Source organism: Syngnathoides biaculeatus, chromosome 20 (assembly GCF_019802595.1).
Source record: "Syngnathoides biaculeatus isolate LvHL_M chromosome 20, ASM1980259v1, whole genome shotgun sequence".
NCBI classification, from domain to species: Eukaryota; Metazoa; Chordata; class Actinopteri; order Syngnathiformes; family Syngnathidae; genus Syngnathoides; species Syngnathoides biaculeatus.
In genome coordinates, this window is record NC_084659.1 from 13,155,063 (window position 1) to 13,178,262 (window position 23,200).

The 23,200-nt window shown below is 44.7% G+C and overlaps 3 protein-coding genes across 10 annotated transcripts in view; 1 reads left to right on the forward strand and 2 right to left on the reverse strand.

The window, feature by feature from the left end:
- On the reverse strand, nt 1-4,732 carry rbm17 (RNA binding motif protein 17). The gene is made up of 13 exons (XM_061806739.1): nt 4,576-4,732; nt 4,175-4,306; nt 3,985-4,101; nt 3,756-3,922; nt 3,525-3,637; nt 3,379-3,429; nt 2,994-3,132; nt 2,766-2,917; nt 2,636-2,680; nt 2,155-2,231; nt 1,952-2,050; nt 1,810-1,882; nt 1-259 (listed from the first exon to the last, which is right to left on the reverse strand). The coding sequence occupies exons 2-13, from the start codon at nt 4,295-4,297 to the stop codon at nt 162-164; spliced, it is 1,254 nt and encodes a 417-aa protein (XP_061662723.1). The 5' UTR covers nt 4,298-4,306; nt 4,576-4,732; the 3' UTR covers nt 1-161.
- Nucleotides 4,240-20,740, forward strand: il15ra (interleukin 15 receptor subunit alpha). 5 transcript variants are annotated; one of them, XM_061806748.1, is made up of 8 exons: nt 4,969-5,123; nt 6,356-6,550; nt 8,599-8,688; nt 9,588-9,698; nt 9,962-10,070; nt 11,402-11,518; nt 16,626-16,722; nt 20,700-20,740. In XM_061806748.1, exons 1-6 carry the CDS (start codon nt 5,045-5,047, stop codon nt 11,478-11,480), a joined length of 663 nt encoding a protein of 220 aa, XP_061662732.1. In that variant the 5' UTR covers nt 4,969-5,044; the 3' UTR covers nt 11,481-11,518; nt 16,626-16,722; nt 20,700-20,740. The 5 variants fall into 5 exon arrangements, with proteins under 5 accessions (XP_061662731.1, XP_061662732.1, XP_061662733.1 ...); XM_061806749.1 differs by having other exon boundaries at nt 9,983-10,070; XM_061806747.1 differs by lacking the exons at nt 4,969-5,123; nt 11,402-11,518; nt 16,626-16,722; nt 20,700-20,740 and adding exons at nt 4,240-4,369; nt 10,464-11,385.
- fbxo18 (F-box DNA helicase 1) overlaps nt 14,390-23,200 on the reverse strand; it is a 13,184-nt gene continuing 4,373 nt past the window's right edge. Inside the window, exons 8-21 of one of the 4 annotated variants that reach the window (XM_061806735.1) lie at nt 22,706-22,797; nt 22,375-22,543; nt 22,090-22,303; nt 21,007-21,094; nt 20,846-20,941; nt 20,618-20,754; nt 20,346-20,442; nt 20,083-20,249; nt 18,616-18,688; nt 18,344-18,538; nt 18,143-18,265; nt 16,813-16,919; nt 16,594-16,728; nt 14,395-15,044 (exon numbers count right to left, since the gene is read on the reverse strand). In XM_061806735.1, coding sequence (XP_061662719.1) covers nt 14,916-15,044; nt 16,594-16,728; nt 16,813-16,919; nt 18,143-18,265; nt 18,344-18,538; nt 18,616-18,688; nt 20,083-20,249; nt 20,346-20,442; nt 20,618-20,754; nt 20,846-20,941; nt 21,007-21,094; nt 22,090-22,303; nt 22,375-22,543; nt 22,706-22,797 — 1,822 coding nt within the window. In that variant the 3' untranslated portion in view covers nt 14,395-14,915. Of the gene's footprint in view, nt 15,045-16,593; nt 16,729-16,812; nt 16,920-18,142; nt 18,266-18,343; nt 18,539-18,615; nt 18,689-20,082; nt 20,443-20,617; nt 20,755-20,845; nt 20,942-21,006; nt 21,095-22,089; nt 22,304-22,374; nt 22,544-22,705; nt 22,798-23,200 lie in introns of all 4 variants that reach the window. The other 3 variants (XM_061806733.1, XM_061806732.1, XM_061806734.1) reach the window with 3 other exon arrangements.

A 23,200-nucleotide genomic window follows, 5' to 3' on the forward strand; every position in this document is an offset into this window, starting at 1 on the left:
TGAATTTCACCTCTTTATTCTTCAGACATAGGAGCTATTATTTCATTCCAGAATAGCTCCTCCCTCTCCCCCCAAAAAAACTAAACACTAACTCAGACAGACAGGGAAAATAGAAAAAAAAAAAAAATGTGTATGTACATGGCAAAGGATGGTCTTGATAACTACTCCCCCAGGTTGAAAACCCGAAATTTGTCTTGACTGTAGAAGCAGGCCTTGACGACCCGCCCGCCGAAATATCGTCCGTTCAGATCTACCACGGCTGCGGAAGACAAAGTGACAATCAAACCGGGTCCGGGTAAATAAATGCATACACCTTGAGACCAGGGAGCAGCCAGTGGTGTGAGAAGTATGTATAATGTATATAACAAAAAAAAAATGTAACTTTGTTTACTGTATCTATGCCAGCGATGTACGGAAAAACAATTAAATGCACTTCGATTAGATTGCAGAAGGTAACTTGTGTATACACTCGTTGCCACGGATATATCAGAAAAATTCCAATTTGATTAAATGCAAATGCATTGGAATCCAAAATGTACATGGAGATACTTTGACAAGCTTCACTGTCTTACAAATCCATTCGGTACCCCAACATTGTTCATTAAACACCGCATTAAATATTTGTGCATAGTGCAGTTTATCCACTCCATTACACATCCTTGGCCAAGCCTTCAAAAGAAGCATTATGCCTCCTCGCCAATCCGGAAAAGATCCACATTAGCTTTATTTGGTGCATCGCTATGGAACTCATTGATGACTTGAAATGTTTTTTTTTTTTTTTTTTAATAAAGAGAGTTTGGGTTGCGAGGCGCAACCTCTCCCCTTCCCTTTCGGCTCCAATCCGTAGCATCTTTGGCGTCAGGTGGCTATCAAAACAACGTGAGCTTGAACTACATAGAAATGAGCGTAATGGGCACATTTTTTAAAAAGCGAGCATTTCAATTATGTGCGCACTCCCGTTTTTTTATTTAATGTCCCCGTGACGGTCGTATTACATAGTTTGAGCTCACGTTGTTTTGATACCCACCTGAAGCCATTGAGGCGAGCTATCGTTGTTTCGGACTGCGGCGCTACTTCTGGGTTGCCGGCGTCATCGGCCCGAGTGTTGACACGTTTCTTTTAAAAGCAGCTGCACAACTCGCCGTTGTTGTCGACATTATTTGTCTTGGTTTAAGTTAGAACAAACTCACGGGCAGTCGTTTCTGTTCTATGGTGCAGCAGCAACAAGCATGCTACGCTAACGATCGTAAAATGGAAGCTCCCGGAGGAGATCCGAGAGTTCAGGTTGGGGCCGCACATTACCTTAATATATAAACGTGTAACATGATATGTTTTTTTACCATGCTATTTACCTGTATACAATGTGATTGTATTTTTTATTTCTCATCCATACCTAAATATGCACTCTATTCACTTTTTGAAAATATTTTGGGGAACATTTGCGGTAAGTAACAGTTATCCTTATATTGCCTCTCTCGCTTCCCCGGCGTTTATGACTTAAGGTCGGTTTCTGCGCGGTGCCGCTGGGAGGCTGCGTCGGGTTGCTGGGCCACATCTGATATAACACCACAGGGAGCCCGGTCTCACCTTGTTTCTGATCTGGGCCGACCCAATTACGAAGCAACACACTTTCACCCCACTATAATAGAGCGGTTATACAATAATAGTGCGGAAAGTGATGCAATTAGGTTGAGCTGGCACGAAAGTGAATTAAGGAAACACAACTGGTTGTATGTGATGATATATCTGCGATTCTGGGTGTCAATCATCTGTTAAGACGTGTCGGAAAAGGCTCAACGCCACACAAACCCTTGATGGCCGACTCCACCCTTTCAAACTCCAGAAATATCCGAACCGCTTCATCATCGGGTACTTCGGCAATCTGCGGAGAAGAGCGTTTTTTTTGTCAAATCACGGCGCTCAATCCAGGTTGAAACCTTTTCCCTCTCACCTCGAAGATGACGCATTTAATCACTTTGCCGTATTTCTCGCACTCTTCTTTGGTCTCCCCCTCCAGGTCCTCGTCCACCTCTCCTCGGCCCACCATGTTCTAAACACAGGTCGACAATTTAAAGCCCGTCGACACATCGTACGAGTCCTTCTTAAGTGATTTTCAATGAAATTTCAAAACACCGTTTCATGTGACAAACGTACCCTCAGCAGGACCACCTTGGTGGGGTTTTTGAGAATCTCCGTCAGAGGGTTAGCATCAGACTTCTTGGAGTCCGCTACTACGGGAGGGAGCGGGTGAAAAAAAGGTCAGAAAACATTGACCAAAATCTTCCGTGGTGCAACCGAAAGGCATGCGACAAATAATAAGCTGTATTGTATCAAAGTGTATTGTTCAAGTGGTGGAGTGCAACTCAATACAATTGAAATTTGATCTGGAGAAATTTCCATGGACTCCGTGTGATACATTTTTTTTTTTTGTCTTATGTAAGAGTTCCTCCACCACCCGTGACTCAACTTACACCTGAACCCATTTCAACTTGATTCAAGCACTAAGGAAAGGCTACTAAAAAAAACTTGTTTCATATTATCAATAATATAAATCAGAGAAAACATACAAGTGTGTCTTGAGATAAAACTAATAATAACTAGAACATATTTTGTGTATGGGAGAGGGTGCACCAACCTGCTCCTGCGGGTGTCTCGGGAGCAGCTGGCGGTGTGGACCCCGCTACCCAAAAACGACAGCACACCGCAAATCAGAAACGTCGCAAAGATGCTAAAACCGACATTAATATCAAGTTTCATTTCTTTACGTTTTTCCGCAGCATCCCCGATGATGATCTTGCCGCCCCGTTTGCTCGTCTTCTCCACCGACAGCGCCGTGCTCAGGCCCTGCTCGTGCTTGCCCAGGCCTTGGCCCTCCTTGAAGCCGTACTTCTGCATGATTTTGTGCGCCACGGTGCCCCTGCAGGAACAGGTACGTGGCGGCGGGGTTAACGCCGGCGCGCAAATCCCCCGCAAAACCAACGCACCCTCCTCACCCCATGTTAGCCAGGAAGGAGCTGGTCGGCCCGGGCGGAGAACGCGGCCGATCCGAGTCCTCGTACATCGGCGGCGGGATGGCGGCCTTTGAGCCCCTGGTCGGACGACCTTCTTCCTCGTACGGGTATGCCGATGAGCCTTGATCATGTAAAGAGTTGATTTAGTGGAACACAAGTGCCAATGTCTCCCTCTGTTGGACAAACTGTGATGTGACGGGTTCAAGTTCCATTATTTTACAGTTTACTTTCCAAAATGGTCATTTTTGTGACTTATAGTTGTTGTGCATCTGTAATTTCAGTGGTTTGCGTGAGAGCATTTAAGTCGTATATGCGAGAGGTAATCCTGAATAATATCCCAAATGGAAATTCATAATCTCTAGTTTACCATCTCTGTCGGTGAGGGATGAAGGCGGCGCGATAGCAGCACCCCCCATACCTGAGGAAAGAGACACACGGAAACGAGATCGTAAGTCTCCTACTCCCTTTTTAAACACAAATGTTCAAATGATACAACACAAGACACAAAAATACTTCGTTTCCGCCTCTCTTTCTCATAATCTTCTTCCTCATCAGAGTCCTCCTCCGCCGCTGGGAATCTCGAGAAGCCGCTCGGCGCTGCTCCTTCGTGCCGGTCTTTCCTTTTCCTGGCGGGAAAAGATTTGAAATCGTTGTTGAGAGGTTATCAAAGCACCAAAACAACGGGTTGCGGAGACATCCTTCACCATAACTGGACATGCGTGTGTGTGTGTGTTAAAGACGCACTTTTCTCTGTCCTCAATCTCCTTCTGGCGCTCCTGCTCCCTCTGCCGCTGCCGGTCCTCGCGGTGGCGCTTCAACACCTTCTCGTAGTCGTTGGGAAACATGGGGTCGTACTCGTCGGCGAGAGGGATCAGCACATCTCCGGATGAGAAGCCGCTGGGCGCGGCCTCCTGAAACATTGATTGGACATTTAACGGGACGTATACCTTTGCCACGGAAATGCAATGCGGACCTTGAGTCCGGGAGCGGCGTGTGGAGGAGTGTCCGGGACTTGTCTGTCTTCACTCGGGCCTCCTCGCTTTAGATCGATGACTGGAGCCAAAACGGTCGTCTGCTTCGTCCGGTGGGTCTGCACACGAGAGCATATTTACGTAAACATGCATAACAATCTATGGCGGACGAATGGGTGTGTTTGTTAGTACCTTAGCTTGGGTCAGAGCTGCCTTCTTCACCTTCAGCTGAGACTGCAGCAGCTTAAAGTTTTTGGACCAGCCTTCGGTTTTGGTGTCACTGGCACCCACCCCGAGGTCATCATACAGCGACATTGCTGTTGCCTGCAAAGGGACAGATGATGGAGCTCATGCAGTATTGCACAGGTGGTCGCCAGTTTCCAAAAGGTAAGGTTTGTAACGAAGTGATTATCGACGAAGCTGGGCTTTCTTTACAAGCCATTTGTGATCAACATTGATGGGATTTCCAAACCGAACAGGCCACGAAAACTATGCTCATAGCTATCGTGAGCTAGTATGCTACAGTGGGGATCCACTGCCGTGTCGGGAATATAACCTTAAACTACAGCAAAGTACAAGAACGTTCAACCTACCAAGTTTACTATAGCGCTGATATTAAATAGATGAAGTGTTTCTTTTAGCGGCACATTGAACAAAAAGCCACGTCCTGCCCGGACGGAAGCACAAACCAAGAGCGACACTCAACGACGCTCGGGCACATTTACGGGTTACGCCGCCTAGCGGCCGGATGACTCCATTTTCACCATGACGTGTTTGACTATATGTCTCTAAATCGGCTCTTTGCCCACTTTTAATGTCGCCACTACATTTTATTTCACGGCTAGTTGTTTTTTTGCGCGTGCTCTTTGTGAAACCGTCAACGACAGTCGGCGACACATAACAGTGGAACTACAAAAATGGCGGACAACACCACCAGCCGCTGTGAGAATTGGTCGGAGTATCTACGCAGTAGTGGGTGAGTAACGTGAAAAGTGAAAGTTAGGAGGATGTTTGCTTGGCATTGGCAGCCGGATCTCTTGTGATTTCCTGTCGACTAGTCAAATGGCTTTGAGCTCACTTTTGCTTGACGTTTGCGTCACGATGGTGTGCGTACTCGGCTCGACGCGCTGCTCCGATGGGGGTAAGCACCGGCGGTTCAGTATTTTTCAACATTTCAAGCTAATTTGCATGCGTTTTTAGATATTCCTTTGGATTTTATCTGTAAATGAACGTCGTCTTGCCCATTAACAAAAGTTTTTGTGGCAAATAAAAAAAAAAGACGCTAAAAGGAATCAAAGTAGGAGTAGTAGTTTGTAAAAGTAGTCCTGGTGCGGCGCCTTTACCTGAGTACCAAATAGTATATGAAATGTGCTTAAATCCAACGTTTAAAATGTGTTTTACCGTCAGATATATACTGTACCCGTGTTGATAACTGCACTGGAATAAGAACCCCTCTATTAACCTGCAAGTGCTCGCAACTGAGGATGGTCCCAAATTGTTTTGGGCAACAGAATCATATCAATTATTTTTAGATGGTGGAAGGTTGGTTTGATTTTTTTTTTTTTTAGGCTGGGACAAGACAAAATGCATTTGCCCATGACATCAATCAGTGGCCGAAAAAAATGTCATGAATGGGGAATATCTTGCTTCTCCACATCTGTTGCAGTCATCTTTAATTCTCTTGTTTTGTTTTGTTTGAGAGGGGGGTTGAATCTCAGTCTAATAATTGTCTTTTTTTAGGTACACTAACAAAGTATTTGTACATCAAGAACTCTTGCCACTAAAACTCGGGCTGCATGTGTAAACAAGTTGAAGCGGAATGAGGCATGATCTCCATTCGTCACAACCTGATACTGAATTAATGATTCCCGGATTTCAGATCGAGGGTGCACATTGCGTTTGTCCCGACGACATAACTCACTTAGCATTTTGGCAACATTTGACGAAGTGGCAGTTTGTGGACATTTTCGGAGCAAGAGCTTGGATTAGCCCAGGTGAAGCTCGGGAATGGCCAATTACTGCCCATCATTGTTAATTAGTAAACAGAAATGAAATTTGTTTCAAAGTTTTACTGACCTTGTTTGTGTTCTGTTATTGTTGCGTAGGTATGTTAATCCATATGTGCATCATTATATCTGCATTTTTCTCACATGGCAAACTCCAATCGGTCACATTGTTGGTAATCCAGTTTAACCCGTTGTCTTTACTACAGATACGAGTTCATTGGTCGTGTTTTTTTTTGTTGTTTTTTTCTTTTTTTGCCTTTCCTTGTTATCTTGACAGCTCATTAATGATTACCCGTTGCATAATTAATCCTGTGGAATTGCACCTCCCGTGGTCTGAGTCCAGTTTGCTCACTTGCCCTCCCTCCAGACCAGAACGAGTGTCCGTGCTCGGGAATCCCGCGGTGGCCTCTGACTGAACCCCCGCCGGAAGACTGCCACCAGCTCAACAGGACTTTCCGCTACACCTGCCTCAAAGGCTACGTCAGGACGGCGGGCACGTCCAACCTCATCAAATGCAAACCCGGCAGTTCCCGCTGGTCCAATCCCACCCTCAAATGTAAACGTAAGTCTTTCTGCTTGGGATTTGAACGTGAAATGAATCATCTGTATGGAATCAAAACCTTAAATTCAGCCACCTTAAGAAAAGCAGGAAGTGATAGATAATGTACTATTGTATAGTGTAATGTTCATGAGAATCTTTCTAGACCTGGACAAATAACAGTATATTGCATATACATCACACCATACCATAATTTCTGAACCATAAACCGCACTCAGTGCATTTTTAAAGGAAAAACCATTTTGTACATCTATAAGCCGCATGTGCCCACATTGGAAAAAATGAGATATTTACAAAAAAAGACGGTACACGGAAAGAGTTTTCAAAGTTTTAATAATATACCTTAGCTTTTCTTTCAAAACAATGTCTTTGACGCGGCAGCAATACGGTTCAGGCCACCTGCTTTTACATTGCTCCAGTTCTTCCCGCTGGCGTTTCCAGCGTCTCGCCATCGATTCATTTATGCCAAGTTCACGTGCAGCAGCTCTGTTTACTTCTTTATCGGCCAGCTCGACTGCTTTTAACGTGAAAGCTGCGTCATGTGCGTTTCTTCTTGCATTTTCCACGATGAGGGTCTGGTCATGCTAATTTTATTCACGCACAAAGCACCAAGTTATATTCAACTTGCGTCGTCCTCGACACACATATTTGAACACCCTGCTATATTGCAAGTTCTCCCACTTAGAAATCATAGAGGGGTCTGAAATTTTCATCGTAGGTGCATGTCCACTGTGAGAGAGGTAATATAAAATGAAAAATCCAGAAATCACAATGTATTATTTTTTTTAACGATTTGTGTGATACAGCTGCAAATAACTACTTGAACACCCGAGAAAACCAATGTTAATATTTGTTACAGGAGCCTTTGTTTGCAATTACAGAGGTGTAACGTTTCCTGTAGTTGTTCACCAAGTTTGCACACACTCCAGGAGGGATTTTGGCCCACTCTTCCACACAGATCTTCTCTAGACCTGACAGGTTTCTGGGCTGTTTTCCATTGGGTTTAGGTCTGGAGACCGGCTTGGCAATGCCAGAACCTTGATATGCTTCTTACGGAGCCTCTCCTTGGTTTTCCTGGCTGTGTCTTTCGGGTCATTGTCATGTTGAATGGCCCAGCCACGACCCATCTTCAATGCTCTGACTGAGGGAAAGAGGTTGTTCCCCAAAATCTCACAATACATGGCCGCGGTCTTCCTCTCCTTGATACGGTACAGTTGTCATGTCTCATGTTCAGAAAAACACCCCCAATGCATGATGTTACCACCCCCATGCTTCACAGTAGGGATGGTGTTCTTGAGATGGAACTCATCATTCGTCTTCTTCCAAACACAGTTAGTGGACATGCACCTGCGGTGAACATTCCAGACCCCTCCATGATTTTTAAGTGGGAGAACTTGCGATATAGCAGGGTGTTCAAATACTTATTTTCTTCACTGTATATTCCACATGCCTCACTCTTACCTTTTCTGCTCGAGCACATTTGGCGGCCATGAGAAAAAAAAAAATGCACAAATTAGCCGCATCATTGCGTAAACCGCAGGCTTGAAAGCGTGTGACAAAAGTTGCGGCTTATAGTCCGGAAATTACAGTAATTGATGTCCTTCGCAAAAACAAAAGAAACAACAAAAAATTGAAGCTCGCGGGGGAGAGATTCCACTTAAGTCCTTCACCAGAGAATTGCGATGACGCACAAATGGAAATAATCAAACCCCTCGCATCCACTCATTCATTTTCTGTTGGCGGACAAGTTCCATCCTTTAAAAACCTTAACAAAAAGCGGAATATCCAGTACACCTTCCATCGGCCTACCAACTGTGCCACCATGCTCTCCCCCCTAAAAGATTGTCTCGTATGTTACTTTCCTGCAAGAGTTGAATCCCTGTGCTTTAAAAATATATGCTTCATGTACTAATGCAAAGCCATCCGACACAATAACAAAGTACGTCCAGTCATTTGACCACCTTTTGATTTGAATGCAGCCATCGAATGAACCCTAAAGACGAATGCGTTGACGAGCAACAGCCAGCACTGGTACGATTTGTTATTTTCAGTGGACCCCAGAGGCGCCACCCACGACGCTCCCGACAGCACGGACGCAGCTGAGCCCGCGCTGGACCTGGAGAGGAATTCCCCAACGAGAGGTGTGTGCCGAGCTCACGGCAGCGTGAGCAAACAAAACACGAAGCCGAAAATCCTGCCAAAGATCCATCAGCCCCGGAATAACAAGCACCTGGCCTTATTTTGCGATAGCATGAATCATGAATAACGCCCGTGGTTTTATTTTGAACCGGGGGCGCCGTGACTTACGCGATTTGAAACAAAAACAGATGAAAGCGGGCGGGTGGGCCTCCCAATCTGCATGCATGCAAAAGCATTTTAGTCACTAAGTAAGTCATATAATGTCCACAAATGCAGTTCGACAGGTATTAAAGCGAATTCAGACATGGGTTTACTCGGGATCCGATCAAAATGCTTGCCTTTTTTTTTTTTTTTTTTCTTCACACGTAAGGTAGCTGGATGCGGTTTGCATGTTTCAAAGCATTCAAATACAACACAAACATTTGCAAAAAGTACAACTAAAAACGGCTTTTAGTGCAAGAAATATCACTGAAACGCGTGAGAAAAGAGAATGTTTTCAATCTGTTGGAGCTGACGTCCCCTCTGTCGGCAACTTGTTCCTTTATCTATTTGTTTTTTGGGCAGCATAATGTTTAAATGCTTATTCACCGTGTTTGCTTTGGCTGCCCTGCACTCCATTATCAGATCTGAGTCAGTGGATCTCGGAACCCCAACTGGGTTTGTCTTCCATTTGTATTTTCTTTTCGTCAAGGCCACAAGCTCATTTAATGCTAATTGTACGTTCACTCCGTCCATCTGTCGGCGGCTGTCAATCTGATCTGCAAACGACAGCGAGGACGCGTCTGGGATCGTTTTGTCACAGATGCGCACCCACACACACTCGCCAGTGCGTAATACTTGCTGGGTCTTATAATTGGTTGAATGTGGGCTAAAATGAGGCGACCTCTCCCCTGCGGCGTAGACGCTGTCACCGGGAATGTGGAGAAAAACACGACGTTGGAGCCCACGCATTCATTGAGAAATGGATTACATGACAACGCTTCTCTTTTAGCAGACGGCTCCTACATGGGTGGTGAGTATGTACTCTATTGTTGTCGTTTTCAGGATAATTGCCAGCATTTGTACATTCTTTTGTTGGGAATGTCTTAGCAAAGAAGCTGCTTTCTGGCATCAACAAGCCCTGTAGTGGAAAGATTGTGACTAACTGGTTTGCGCTTAGTTGCGCTCCTCGGGCATCGGAGCAGCGTCGTAAATGCGAGGAGGCACTTGCACTTGCCCGCACTCTTCATTTGGACTCTGCATTTATAGATTTCCCGTAACATGCTTTGGTTGCAGCTGGGTTTTTATCACCGGCAGGACCCGGCACAACCACCATCGCGGTCGTCAGCGGCGTCTCGATCGCCGTCGTGGCTCTCGTCGGAATCGGCCTCCTCCTCCACAAAATGTAAGCACTGAGGGTAAACGCCGTTCGGGTATTGGCAGTTGTCTTCCCGCAGCGATGCTAAATATCAATTTTTCGATGTTTTTCTTTGTCAGAGCTACAGCTGCGTGGCATGAAGCCAAATATCGTATTGTACAATCGAATCCTCTATCGGTTGTGTTACTTAATGGAGCTGTAATTAACTTAAATGCTAGTGAGGGAAACCGGAATTTTTTTTTTCTCTGCATGTATTTGTTAAATGGCAGGCATACCTGAATATTACTTAAAGTACTGTGTTGTATTTATTTTAAGTCTTTACTGTTGACCGCATTCCTTGACATAGTTTTGTGGTCACGGGATTCGAAAGGCAAAGCTCTCAATTTACCGGTCGATCTACGTTCCTACCCTCACTTATAGGCATGAGCTGTGGGCCATGACCGAAAGAACAAGATCCCGGATACAAGCGGCCGAAATGAGTTTCCTCCGCAGGGTGTCCGGGCTCTCTCTTAGAGATAGGGTGAGAAGCTCGGTCATCCGGGAGGGCCTCAAGTGTCGAACCGCTGCTCCTCCGCATTGAGAGGAGCCAGATGAGGTGGCTGGGGCATCTGGTTCGGATGCCACCCGGACGCCTTCTTGGTGAGGTGTTCCGAGCGCGTCCCACCGGAAAGAGACCCCGAGGATGACCCAGGACACGCTGGAGAGACTGTCTCTCGGCGAGCTTGGTAACGCCTCGGGATCCCTCCGGAATAAGTGGTTGGGGAAAGGGAAGTCTGGGTATCCCTGCTGAAGCTACTTCCCCCGCGACCCGACCCGGAAAAGCGGTAGATAATGGATGGATGTGTCTATTTTTGAAATAAATGGAAAAAAAAGAATCCCACAAAGTTGCCTGTAATTTTGTGTAATTGAAAATGTGATCTCAAGATGTGTATCATTTTTGAGACATAAAGCATATTGCACATTTCTCCATAAAGCCTTATTCAAAATTGATTTAATCACCCCCCTCAGGCTAAAAATGCAAGACATCACATGTAGAATAGTAATCCTGTCTATTCTCTGTATTAATTAAAAACTCACCTATTTGTGTTCATTTAACCGACATGCTCTTATCCACAGAACAATTCACCTATTTTATTTTGTGTAGTCTGGGTTGCGAGTGAATGTCAGGAGAGTCTCCGCAGATGTGCATGTACACGAGCGCTTCCAGAGGACCGCAATTTATTTTATTTTATTTTTTTTTTTATGACACTGGTGTTTTTGATTTACTCAGCAACTTTCAATGACCCGCGGTTCCAATTTCTGTCTTGCCGATTGCGAAATGTCCCATCGTGTCATCGTCACGTTGTTTTCTCCTCCAGGAGAAGAGGAGGAGAAAGCAGCAATCCAGCGCAGACAGCAGCAGAGGGGATACCTCTGAACGAAGCTCCGTCGTACTAACCCTTCAAAGCAGGGAGTAAAAGATGGTGGAAAAGGAGGTATCGGCCGTGGGCGTCTGGTCTCGTTGTATTGTGGGTGTGAGTCAAGATGAAAAGGCAGACTTGGACTGTTAAGAAAGGAGCCATCAAGACTTTTCCCAGTTTGCTTATCTCTCCAGAAATATATTTTCTCACATCACGTCCTCGTGTTGAACGCCAGTAAACGCATCAAGATGTCTTGCATTCCACCGGGAGCTGTGGGCAACCGAGTCATGTCACGAGTAAACGATAGGGGTCTCGCATATGTAAACATTTACCAGAACTTGTCTAAGGTGATGTAAGGCAGTGTTCAACAGGCCCTCCTCCACCCCCACCCATCCCCAACGAATGTTTTCTCCATACGGTGGTGCCTTGAGATACAAATTTGTTCCGTGACCACGTTCATCACTCTGAGCACTTTCATCACAAATCACCTTTACCCCTTGAAACGAAAGGAAATGCCATGAATCCGTTCCAGCCTTCCCAATAAAAGCAGCGCATTTTTTGCCGATGATAAAGAATATATGCCTGTGAGTATAGTTACAGTGAAGAAAATGAGTATTTGAACAACCTGCTATATTGCAAGTTCTCCAACTTATGGAAGGGTCTGAAATTTTCATCATAGGTGCATGTCCACTGTGAGAGAGATCATCCAAAAAGAAAAATCCAGAAATCACAATGTATGATTTTTTTTTTTTTTTTTTTAACAGTTTGTGTGATACAGCTGCAAAAAAGTATTTGAACACCAGCTAGAATTCTGACCCTCAAAGACCCGTTAGTCCGCCTTTAAAAGTCCACCTCCACTCCATGTATTATCCTGAATCAGATGCACCTGTGTTAGGTTGTTAGCTGCATAAAGAGACCTGTCTACCCCGTACAATCAGTAAGACTCAAACTTGTAACATCGCCAAGACCAAAGAGCTGTCCGAAGACACCAGAGACAAAATTGTACAACTCCATACGGCTGGACAGGAAATCGTCAAGCTGCTTGGTGGAAAAAAGGTCCACTGTTGGAGCAATCATTAGAAAATGGAAGAAGCTAAACGGTCAATCTCAATCAGAGTGGACCCCACTGCAAGATTTTACCTCGTGGGGTCTCAGTGATCCTTAGAAACGTGAGGAATCAGCCTAGGACTTCACGACAGGACTTGGTCAATGACCCGAAAAGAGCCGTTTCCAAGGTGACGTCATGTTTTGAAATCATGCATGGCTTAAACCAGTACATGTCAAGGCCCGTCTTATTTTGACAATGACTATTTGGATGATACAGAGGAATCATGGGAGAAGGTTTTGTGGTCAGATGAGACCAAAATTGAACTTCTTAGTCATAATTCCACTGACTGTGTTTAGAGGAAGACGAATGATGAGTTCCATCCCAAGAACACCATCCCTACTGTGAAGCATGGGGTGGTAGCATCATGCTTTTAGGGTGTTTTTCCGCACCCGGGACAGGACGACTGCACTGTATTAAGGAGAGGATGACCGCGGTCATGTATCGTGAGATTTCGGGAAACAACCTCTTTCCCTCAGTCAGAGCATTGAAGATGGGTCGCGGCTGGGCCTTTCAACATGACAATGACCCGAAGCACACAGCCAGGAAAAACGAGGAGTGGCTCCGTGAGAAGTACATCAAGGTTCTGGAGTGCCCTAGCCAGTCTCCAGACCTAAACCCAATAGAAAATCTTTTGGAGGTAGCTGAAATTCTGTGTTTCTCAGCAACAGCCCATAAACCTGTCTGATCTAGAGAAGATCTGTGTGGAGGACTGGGCCAAAATCCTTCCTCCAGTGTGTGCAAACCTGGTGGAAAACTACAGGAAATGTTTGACCTCTGTAATTGCAAATCCTCATTTGCAGCTGTATAGGGTTATAAGTAACCCTAACCCTAACGAGATAAAAGAGCCCAAGCGGCTGAGTCATGATAAATGGACCGAGTTAATGTCATCATGTGCTCAAAACAAGTTTGCAGTTTTGGTATAGTGGAGATGGAGGACATTTTAGATGTGAAACCCCGCTGGACACCTCAAAGCTTCTAACCCAGAAAGAGATTGAGAACACATATAACGGGTCTGGCCCCTTCGTTAGCGCGGCATTAAGGATGCTATATGTGGGGCGACTGGCTTAGCGCCGCATGCACCTATGATGCCATTTACCGTTATAAAAGGTGAGGACCATTATAGTGCGTAATTTCAATATTAGGCGAAGTGGTTTGGTGGAAAAACAACCTAAAATTCCCTTTGTTTGATGTTTAGTTTGATAGCTCATTCGGGAGTGTCGATAAGCAGCCTGACGTCTCTTTTTGTTTGAAATTGTTCACAATTTGCCAAACTCAAGCTAGCTGTGGTCTGAGCTGTTCACTGCGACCGTCTCGCGCTCGGAGCTCAAGTTTGCACTCACAAGTCAAAGTGAAAAAAAAAAAAATGAAAAAAATCAGCCAAACGATGGCTCGTAGCTCGAAAAAGTCGTTACTTCCCCCAACCTCCAAACTTTGTCACTTTAACATTAGTTTCCAGTATTGTTTTGAAAATCCCTTTTTTTTTTTTTTTTTTTTTACTGAATATTGAAAAAGCAGCCAAGTAGCAGTCCATTACTTGAAAAGCCAGTTATTTCCCTGCAGTACTTCAGAGGATGTGAATAAACCCTTTAAATATGAGGGTTTTTTTTTTTTTTGTATTCATACACTCCAAATGATTATTACTGAACTGTGTATATCGTATCTATTTTTTTATACAGCTTTTATTAAACATTGTCTATGACAACAATAAACATTTTAAGTGCTTTTTTTTTTTTTTTTTTTAAGCCACATGCCTCGGCGTGCTTGTCGTGATGTCCTATACCAGTTCACCGTGGTAAATTCTTCTGGAATTTTGACACACTTGTATCGCATGGAGTTATTCCCCTGTCCAGATGTTGTAATGTCATGACGACATTCCCGTGGAATGCGATTACAATCAAAACAAGACTGTTCCAATATGTTTAAACAGCTTTCCCTCTCATGATAGATGTTTTTTCCTGTATGAACGATTAATTGTTGCTATTAGAGCAGCTGCATTCTTTCGAAATGCGCCACGTCACGCATACTGCAAAGTATTAACATCTATTTTAGCCTCTTCTACTCTGTAGTTGTACAAAGCCCCGAAGTCCCCATTGGCTATATTAAAATAACCAGAAACATCCCGCAGGCAGCTCATAGTAGCAGAAATTGATTTATTCTTCTGTAATTTTACAAGTGACTTGACAGTACAAGAAAGCGCTTTCTTTTTATTTATGAGCTATAAATCTGAAAAAATATATATATTTTCTCCGAAGCAGGGCTTTTTTTTTGTACAAAACGTTCTCCGTTGACGCCCCAACAGCAAAGGAGCTTCATTTCAAATGATAAGCCGAGAAAAAAATACGTATATATTCCAGGCGGTTCCTCTCAGGGGGCCACGTGCTGGTCGGATTCAGCCGGGGAGAGCACGCGGTCGGTCATGAGGCGCGCGATCGGGCCCGCGCGGATCCACACGCACCTGTCGCACAGCGCGCCCTCGCGAGACGTGCCAGTCGACTGGATGAAGACAAAAGAAAGAATGGGACCTGAATACATCTTTAAAAAAAAAAAAAACAATTCTTCAACATTAAGTCTAAACATATTGAACTCAATAGAACTGAACCCTATCCGGAGAGAGGAGTACTTTAGTCTACACATTCTACTCATTTTGGAGGCCACAAATTCGAATTTTGTGTGTATTTAATACCTATTTCGAGGTCGTTTCCCCTTATGCCCACAAATGAGCACTTCATGTATACCGACAGTGAAGAAAATAAGTATTTGAACACCCTGCTATATTGCAAGTTCTCCCACTTAGAAATCACGGAGGGGTCTGAAATTTTCATCGTAGGTGAATCGTCCACTGTGAGAGAGATCTAAAAAGACAAATCCAGAAATCACAATGTATGATTTTTTTTAACGACTTATTTGTGTGATCCAGCTGCAAATAGTTATTTGAACACCTGTCTACCAGCTGGAATTCTGACCATCAAAGACCTGTTCGTCCGCCTTTAAAAGTCCACCTCCACTCCCATGTATTATCCTGAATCAGATGCACCTGTGTGAGGTTGTTAGCTGCACAAAGACACCTGTCCACCCCATACAATCCATAAAACTCAAACTTGTAACATGGCCAAGACCAAAGAGCAGTCCAAATTGGACACCAGAGACAAAATTGTGCAACTCCACACAGCTGGAAAAGGGCTCCGGAGAAATTGTCAAGCAGCTTGAAGACGAATGACGAGTTCCATCCCAAGAACACCATCCCTACTGTGAAGCATGGGGGTGGTAGCATCATGCTTTGGGGGTGTTTTTCTGCACATGGGACAGGACGACTGCACTGAATTAAGGAGTGGATGACTGCGGCCATGCATTGTGAGATTTTGGGGAACAACCTCTTTCCCTAAGTCAGAGCATTGAAGATGGGTCGTGGCTGGGTCTTTCAACATGACAATGACCTGAAGCACACACCCAGGAAAACCAAGGAGAGGCTCCATAAGAAGCATATATTAAGGATCTGGCGCGGCCTAGCCAGTCTTCAGACCTTACCCCCCCAAAAAAAAAAAATCTTTGGAGAGAGCTGAAACTCCGTGTTTCTCAGCGACAGCCCAGAAATCAGTCTGATCTAGAGAAGATCTGTGTGGAGGAGCGGGCCAAAATCCCGCCTGCAGTGTGCGCAAACCTGGAGAACAACTACAGGAAACGTTCAACCTCTGTAATTGCAAACAAAGGCTACTGTCCCAAATATTAACATTGGATTTCTCAGGTGTTCAAATACTTATTTGCAGCTGTATCACACAATCGTTAAGAAATTATACATTGATTTCTGGATCTCTCTCTCTCACAGTGGACATGCACCTATGATGATAATTTCAGACCCCTTCATGATTTCTAAGTGGGAGAACTTGCAATATAGCAGGGTGTTCAAATACTTATTTTGTTCACAGTATTTTATGGCAAAAAAATATTTTGTGCACACTTTATTTTTGTTTCTGTATTGTGGTGACAATTTTTGCCAATAGAGGTTGGGAAAACCTGTTTAGGAAAGATGACTGAATGTTCTTACGTATGGTATTTGTCTTTTGCACATCATGAAAGGAACGCCGGGCGCGATGCAGTTGGTGCAGGCGTTAATCACGCAGGCCGGCGTCTCCCCCGCTTTCAACGGCCTGACGGGCATCACCGACTTCAACAGGTATTCCTGGTTATGGCAAGGTAATGGCCTTTATTAACACTGAGCGCATGTAGCAGCTACCAAGATGCAAGCGTGCGATCGCGTTCTCACCCCCGACAGGGTGAGGATGCGGTGGATGGTTTTTGTGATGATCAGTGTCGTTTTGGCGCGAGTCACCGCCGTGTAGAGCAGGTTCCATTCAGTTTCGGGGACTTCACCTGAGAGTTCAAATTACAAGTTCGGACAAAAGTTGCATTTCGAGCTCGTGCACCTCCGTCATCAAATCTCGTCACTGGCCGGAAGTGTCGGTCAAACAAACCATTCTTCAATGCGAATATACGTCTTATAGCACGACACCCAAAGTTTAGTCCGATACGTTAAACATTTAGAAGGTGATAATAAATGAAGGTACGTGGATAAATGAGACACTTAGCATAGAGGACGCGTATTTAATGCCAAAGTCGATGTTTTTGCCGATAAGAAATTGGACTGTAACCCGCTTGTGCTTGTCTTGGACAACTGGATCTACGCATGAATCTGGTGAGTAAGTCGTCGAGATTTACACGGAAGAGTTTGAGAGCGTAGAAAAGTCTGGATGCATACAAATATTTCATTGCTGGATCTGTTCTCAACGGGGGACACGGCTCGTGAACACAGAAGTGTGCTCGGCTACACGTTAACCTTTGCCGAAATCCATCGATCTTTTCAGATAGTATTCAATACAAATACCAATATTTAAATAAATGAGCCCTGGTTTCACACAAGCTCGCATTCATTAACTATGATTGGGGGAAAAAAAAAAAAGAGGACAAGCGAGTCGGCTCCTCTGTAGCGTTTCCCAAGAAGTTCTTATAATGCTAAGTTGGCTCATTTGAGAACAGTGCATTAAAAAAAAACAAATAAGACCGAGTCGGCGTTGCGGCCACATGTTAACCTACGTAAACCTCTGTCTGACTGACTTTTTATTTTCTTCTTTTAAATATGCATTGGACTCATTAGAGAATAATACATATTAAAAAAATATATATATAACAAACAGCTGTTGGGAAAAGGTCGGCCGCAACACGCTTCCATGTACGTTGGTGATGACTCCCTGTTTTGTTTTTTTTTTTTAATACGTATTGTTCTCAAATGAGCCAAACAATTACAAATACTCCAACAGAAACTGCCGAAATCCATCGATCTTTTCTGGTCTTTTAAGCTGCTATTCCATACAATGATCTCTTCAAATATCTGTCTCGTCTGTTGTGACAACCAACAGCACGCCAAGTCTCGAGCATTGTGTATATTCTGCTGTGGTCCAATGTCCCCACACTGTCGAGCGGCTCTCTTTTGACCGGCAATATGGCGCCGTGAAAATGGCGACGTCCCGTGCGCCAGCTCTATAGCGGTACCTTGATTTATGATTATATGCTTCTTCGCAGTTGAAACAAATACTCACTCATGGAAAATTTGCTCCGGTACATGGCGTGTCTGGAAAAAGGAACGGTGACAAAGTCGTCGCTGACTATCACAATGTCAAATTCCAGGCCTTTAGCTTTGTGGACTGTTCCGAGTATGAAGTCTGGAGGGAACCAGTAAACAGGAATGAAAGGTTTGGAATTTTTTTTGTTGCCGCAGTCCTCAGAAGTGCATACCTTACCTGCCTTTTTCGCATTTCCCTCCGCTTGCTTATTCAGGCACTTGACCAGTGCGGGGATGCGATTTTTGTATTTGGTCACGATGCAGATCTTGGCCTCCAGGTTGCGGTCTTCTGTCTTCTGGGCGTAGTTTTTCAGCGCCTCCAAGGGGTTTTGTTCGATTTTGACAAACGTGGCAATGAGGCGGTCCTTGATCACTGTCCAGTAAAGAAACAAATATTTCAATGGCTCAGTTATTCCTGGGCTAGTGCAAAATGCTGTATGCCAGCCTCACGTTTGCGGTTATGATTGTCTTCCATTAAGTACCAAATGTCCTTGATCGTATTCAAGCCAATGTTGTCCAAGCCCTGTGAGAAACGGAGCATTAAACTCAGATGACACGGCACAAATCCAATGCATTATTTGCTGAAAAGAGGAACAAAAATGTAGGAATTCATCACATTTTTGTTGCAGTAATAAAGCTTCTTTCGGCTTGTCCCGTTAGGGGTCGCCACAGCGTGTCATCGCATAACAAGGGTGGGCATTAGTTTTCTTTTCCAAAGCTTTAAATAACGTCGCTTTTAACATGGGGGGGTCCAATGACCGGAGTGTATAGAGCTCGTGTGCATGATGTCACCATTTCACGGCGCCATATTGCTAAAACTGTCTGTCGCAGATGTTTACAAAGGTTAAATGTGGCCGCAATCGCTTTTCCATGTACGTTCCACAGGGAGACGACTCCATCATCTTGGTTTTTTTTTTTTTTTCAATCATAGTTAATGAACACGAGTTTATGTAAAACCAGGGATCATTTATTTAAATATTGGCATTTGTATTGAATACCAGCGGAAATGATCGATGGATTCCAGCAAAGGTTGACGTGTCGCCGAACACGCTTCCGCGTTCACGAGCCGTCAACCGTCGTCTTTTTTTCAATCATAGTTAATGAATGCGAGTTTGTGTAAAACAAGGGGTCATTTATTTAAATATTAGTATTTCTATTGAATACTAGCTGAAAAGCAAAGCAAATCACATTTATTTGTAAAGCGCATTTCATACACGAGGTAATTCAAATGTGCTTAACATGATGAAAGGCATTTGAAAACAAAGACATAAAACATTTAAAACGGGATAAAAACAATAAAAATGACAAACAAAATGTTAAAAAAAAAGACAATTAAAACCACATACAGTGCAAGTAATATGATCAAAAAGTGGAGCTCGCTGGATTCCGGCAAAGGTTAACGTGTTGCCGAACACGCTTCCGCGTTCAGCCATCAAAACAGTCACTATGTGGGATTTATTCTTGATTGAGAACAGATCCAGCAACAAAGTATTCGTATGCGTCCAGACTTTTCTACGCTTTAAAACTTTTCCGTGTAAATCTCGACGACTTACTCACCAGATCCATGTGTAGATCCAGTTGTCCAAGACAAGCGGAAGCGAATTAACAGTCCTATTTCTTTTCGGCGAAAACATCGATTTCAGCATTAAATCTGGGTCCTCAATGCCGAGTTTATTTCATTTTTTCGTTTATTTTCACCTTCTAAATGTCTGACGGTAACGCACAAGACTCTGGGCGTCGTGCTACAAGACATATTTCCGTGTGGTCTCCAACCGACTGAGCTTAGCTTGACTGGCAATATGGCGACGTAAACAAAAGTCACATGATTTTATGATGTGGGTGCACGAGCTCTATGAGGTGGCTTTTAAAATGGATGGGGGGAATCAAACAACCGGGGTGTATACACAAGACACTCACCCCGATGAAGTGGATTGTGCACTCCGGGTTGGCCTCGGTCAGCCGCACAGCTTCGCTGAACACACCAAAATTGCACCTGGACAAGATGGCCGTGTTTCCCTTGGCAGGGCTCCTGCCGTTGGCCACATCCTGTTGGGCCTGGGCCGATTTTTCGTCAAACACGCTCCCTTGAGAAATGTGTGAGAAATTGACGAGAGGATGGAAGCGAGAGGAAGGGCCGGTTGTTTTACTTTTAGACTTTCTGCGATAACGAGAGCGTTCACCTTGCTGCCTTCCTCCGACGAGAATCTTTTCGACTTGCTTGCACACTCTGAGGATGGTGGCGCCCACGTAGGCGATCTCGGCGCCAAAGCGGAAACTCTGGTCAATAAAGAAAGACTTGCAGTGGCATGAAAAAGTATTTGCCCCCCCCCCAACCTCCCAAAAATCTTGGTTTGGCTCATTAAACAGATTTTAATATCTCACAAATCCCAACAAAATGATGATTTGATTCATAAAAGGCAAGAGAAAACTGTGATTGTGCGTGTAAATATACCTGTGTTAGGTAGTAAATGTGCGTGTGCTGGACACTCTCCAATGCATTAATGGCTCCTCTGAAGCTGTAAATCTGCTGGTAGGGATCCCCGACCAGCACTTTGCCGCATTTCTGTGTCAGCAGCACATCCATAATGGCTGAGGAAGAGGGCAGAAGTGAAAGATGAAGGAAAACGACGCCAACGAAAAGCGACGACGTCGCTGGTTAATGCGTGAGTGAGGAACGCACTCGGTGTGCAGTCCTGGGCTTCGTCGATGAAAATGACGTCGTATCGGTCGGAGAGGCAGACCTTCGGATTACGGAGCTGCCATAACTTGAGGTAACCTGTGGGGCGAGGACGATTGGAGTTGAATTGCCCAGAACGCCAACATCCTAAGTCACCGTCTTACCATCGTGGGGCATGTGGTAGCCTTGTACCGTCGTCTCGTTGACGTCCTTCATTTTCATCCAAATGTTCTTTGCGTCTTCCACATACATCTACAAGTCCGAAGATAAGATGTTTACAGGGTTTATATAAATACTAGAGCAAGGATGCTCAATGCGTTGATCACGGGACCGTGTGCCCCCCCACCCCCCGCCCCCCAAAAAGAAGTCAGCCAATGTTCCCTCTAAACTGAGCGCGTTCGCAATTGTGAACCGCTGATGCAGTATCTTTGTAGATATTCTGCGTTGCGTGCAAAAAAAAAAAAAAAAAAAAAGTATAACATACGGCTATTCAGTTTGTGGTATTTTGCAATGTGATTCAATGAGTGAGGGATGACCGGTTGTTACATCCAATGGACAATTCACAGACGTACTGTAAAAAAAAAAAAAAAAAATGAAAAGAAAAAGCCGCTGATTTGTTTTAGGCAGCAAACGGAACTTTCTCTAACAACGACCGCTGCTCCGTCACACTCTCTTTTTCCTAGGTTACCTTACACTCCTCCCCCCCCCCCCCACTCTTGAAGACGTACACTCATAATTACACACGTTACAGTACTTACGCAGTCCATCAATTTGTTTTATAATGACAGCGTCCTCCACTGCTGCTGCTACACAGTATGGGCAACGTAGAGCAAAGACGGGCAGGCCACGCTGCTTATGTTGACTTTCGATATTAATGGAGAAACTTAAAAAAGAAGATGCAATGACTGTCGGAGTATGTGAATAATCAAAGAAAACGTGGAGAAACTGGACGAGAGTTTCGTTTTTGACGAGCCGGAAAGGTCTGGTCTGAAGCCAACAAAGAAAGTGCAGGATGAGATGATCTGATCCAGGATGGAAGCGCAGACTATGCAGTGCACAAAAAGCTAACTCTGTATCTTAAATATAGGAGGCAACATAACATTAACCTTAACCCCCCTTCCTCGTCGTTATCTCTCGAGAGGCTGGCTGCTTGAAAAAGTGGATCTTGGGGTAAAAAATTCTGCCCCCCCCCCCCGGTACTAGAGACGATAGAAAACATGCATTTTACTTTGCATAGCGCATCTCACCTGTTTTTCCTCTTCAGTTATGTACTTCTTTAGGCCCAGAAGACTCACTTGTTCGCTCGGCACGTGGCTCGCGGCGATTGTCGGATCGATGGAAGCCATGAAGTTTTTGAGAGTGGTGACTACCACTTTGGCATTGGCGTACCCGCCTCGGCCTTTGGGCAGGACCGTGTTGATGGAGAAAGGGTGCAGATTAAAGCTGAGTTTCTTTTGGTACCTGCGTTGCAGAAGAGATCTCAAAACCTGAATTTATATGATTTGGGGCATTTAATTGTGCAAGCTTCTTACATTTTTCCAATGTCTCTGTAGGCCAGCGAGTGGATAGTCTTGCAGTCCACGTTCACCGGGAAACGTTGCGAGGCCTCGCTAGCAACCGACTTGTTGAAGGCGACGTACAGGAAGCGGAGATGTGGCCGCTGCTCGGCATACTTGACCAGCGTGGCTGTTTTCCCCGTGCCTTGGACACAAAAGGTACATCATGTGGCATCAACACACCACGAGGGCAAATCCACACCCAAAGATTGGGCTCGTCTTGACTTGCCAGCTTGTAACTTTGGAGAAGAACCCAAGTAAGTGGCCTTTTCTTGAAAATGTTGTCAACGTTCAAAAGCCACCGTACCAGCAAACGCAACAATCTTCACCACGTGGTCTTTCTCAATGTCGTGACTGAGAACCCGATGCTGTTCCGAGGTCATCTTCATGTGTGAGCCCCTGGCAGAAAAACCAGAAACAGACGCCGTCAATCACAGTTGATGGATTGACGGCGTCTGTTAATAATTTAATATATGTATAAGAAGACGGATGATGAGTTCCCTCCCAAGAACACCATCCCAACTGTGAAGTGGGGGTGGTAGCACCATGCTTTGGGGGTGTTTTTCTGCACATGGGACAGGACAACTGCACTGAATTAAGGAGAGGATGACCGCGGCCATTAATTGTGACATTTTGGCTAACAACCTCTTTGCCTCAGTCAGAGCACTGAAGATGGGCCGTGGCTGGGTCTTTCGACATGACAATGACCCAAAGCACACAGCCAGGAAAACCAGGGAATGGATCCGTAAGAAGCATATCAAGGTTCTGGCGTGGCCTAGCCAGTCTCCAGACCTAAACCCAA

Coding starts and splice junctions, on each gene's coding strand:
- rbm17 (XM_061806739.1), bottom strand. CDS start 4,297: ATGTCGCTGTATGATGACCTCGGGGTGGGTGCCAGTGACACCAAAACC. Junction 3,430..3,524: donor GAAAGAGAGGCGGAAACGAA/GTATTTTTGTGT, acceptor CTCTTTCCTCAG/GTATGGGGGGTGCTGCTATC. Junction 2,918..2,993: donor TCCTTCCTGGCTAACATGGG/GTGAGGAGGGTG, acceptor CTGTTCCTGCAG/GGGCACCGTGGCGCACAAAA.
- il15ra (XM_061806745.1), top strand. CDS start 5,045: ATGGCTTTGAGCTCACTTTTGCTTGACGTTTGCGTCACGATGGTGTGC. Junction 6,551..8,598: donor TCCCACCCTCAAATGTAAAC/GTAAGTCTTTCT, acceptor TGTTATTTTCAG/TGGACCCCAGAGGCGCCACC. Junction 9,699..9,961: donor AGACGGCTCCTACATGGGTG/GTGAGTATGTAC, acceptor CTTTGGTTGCAG/CTGGGTTTTTATCACCGGCA.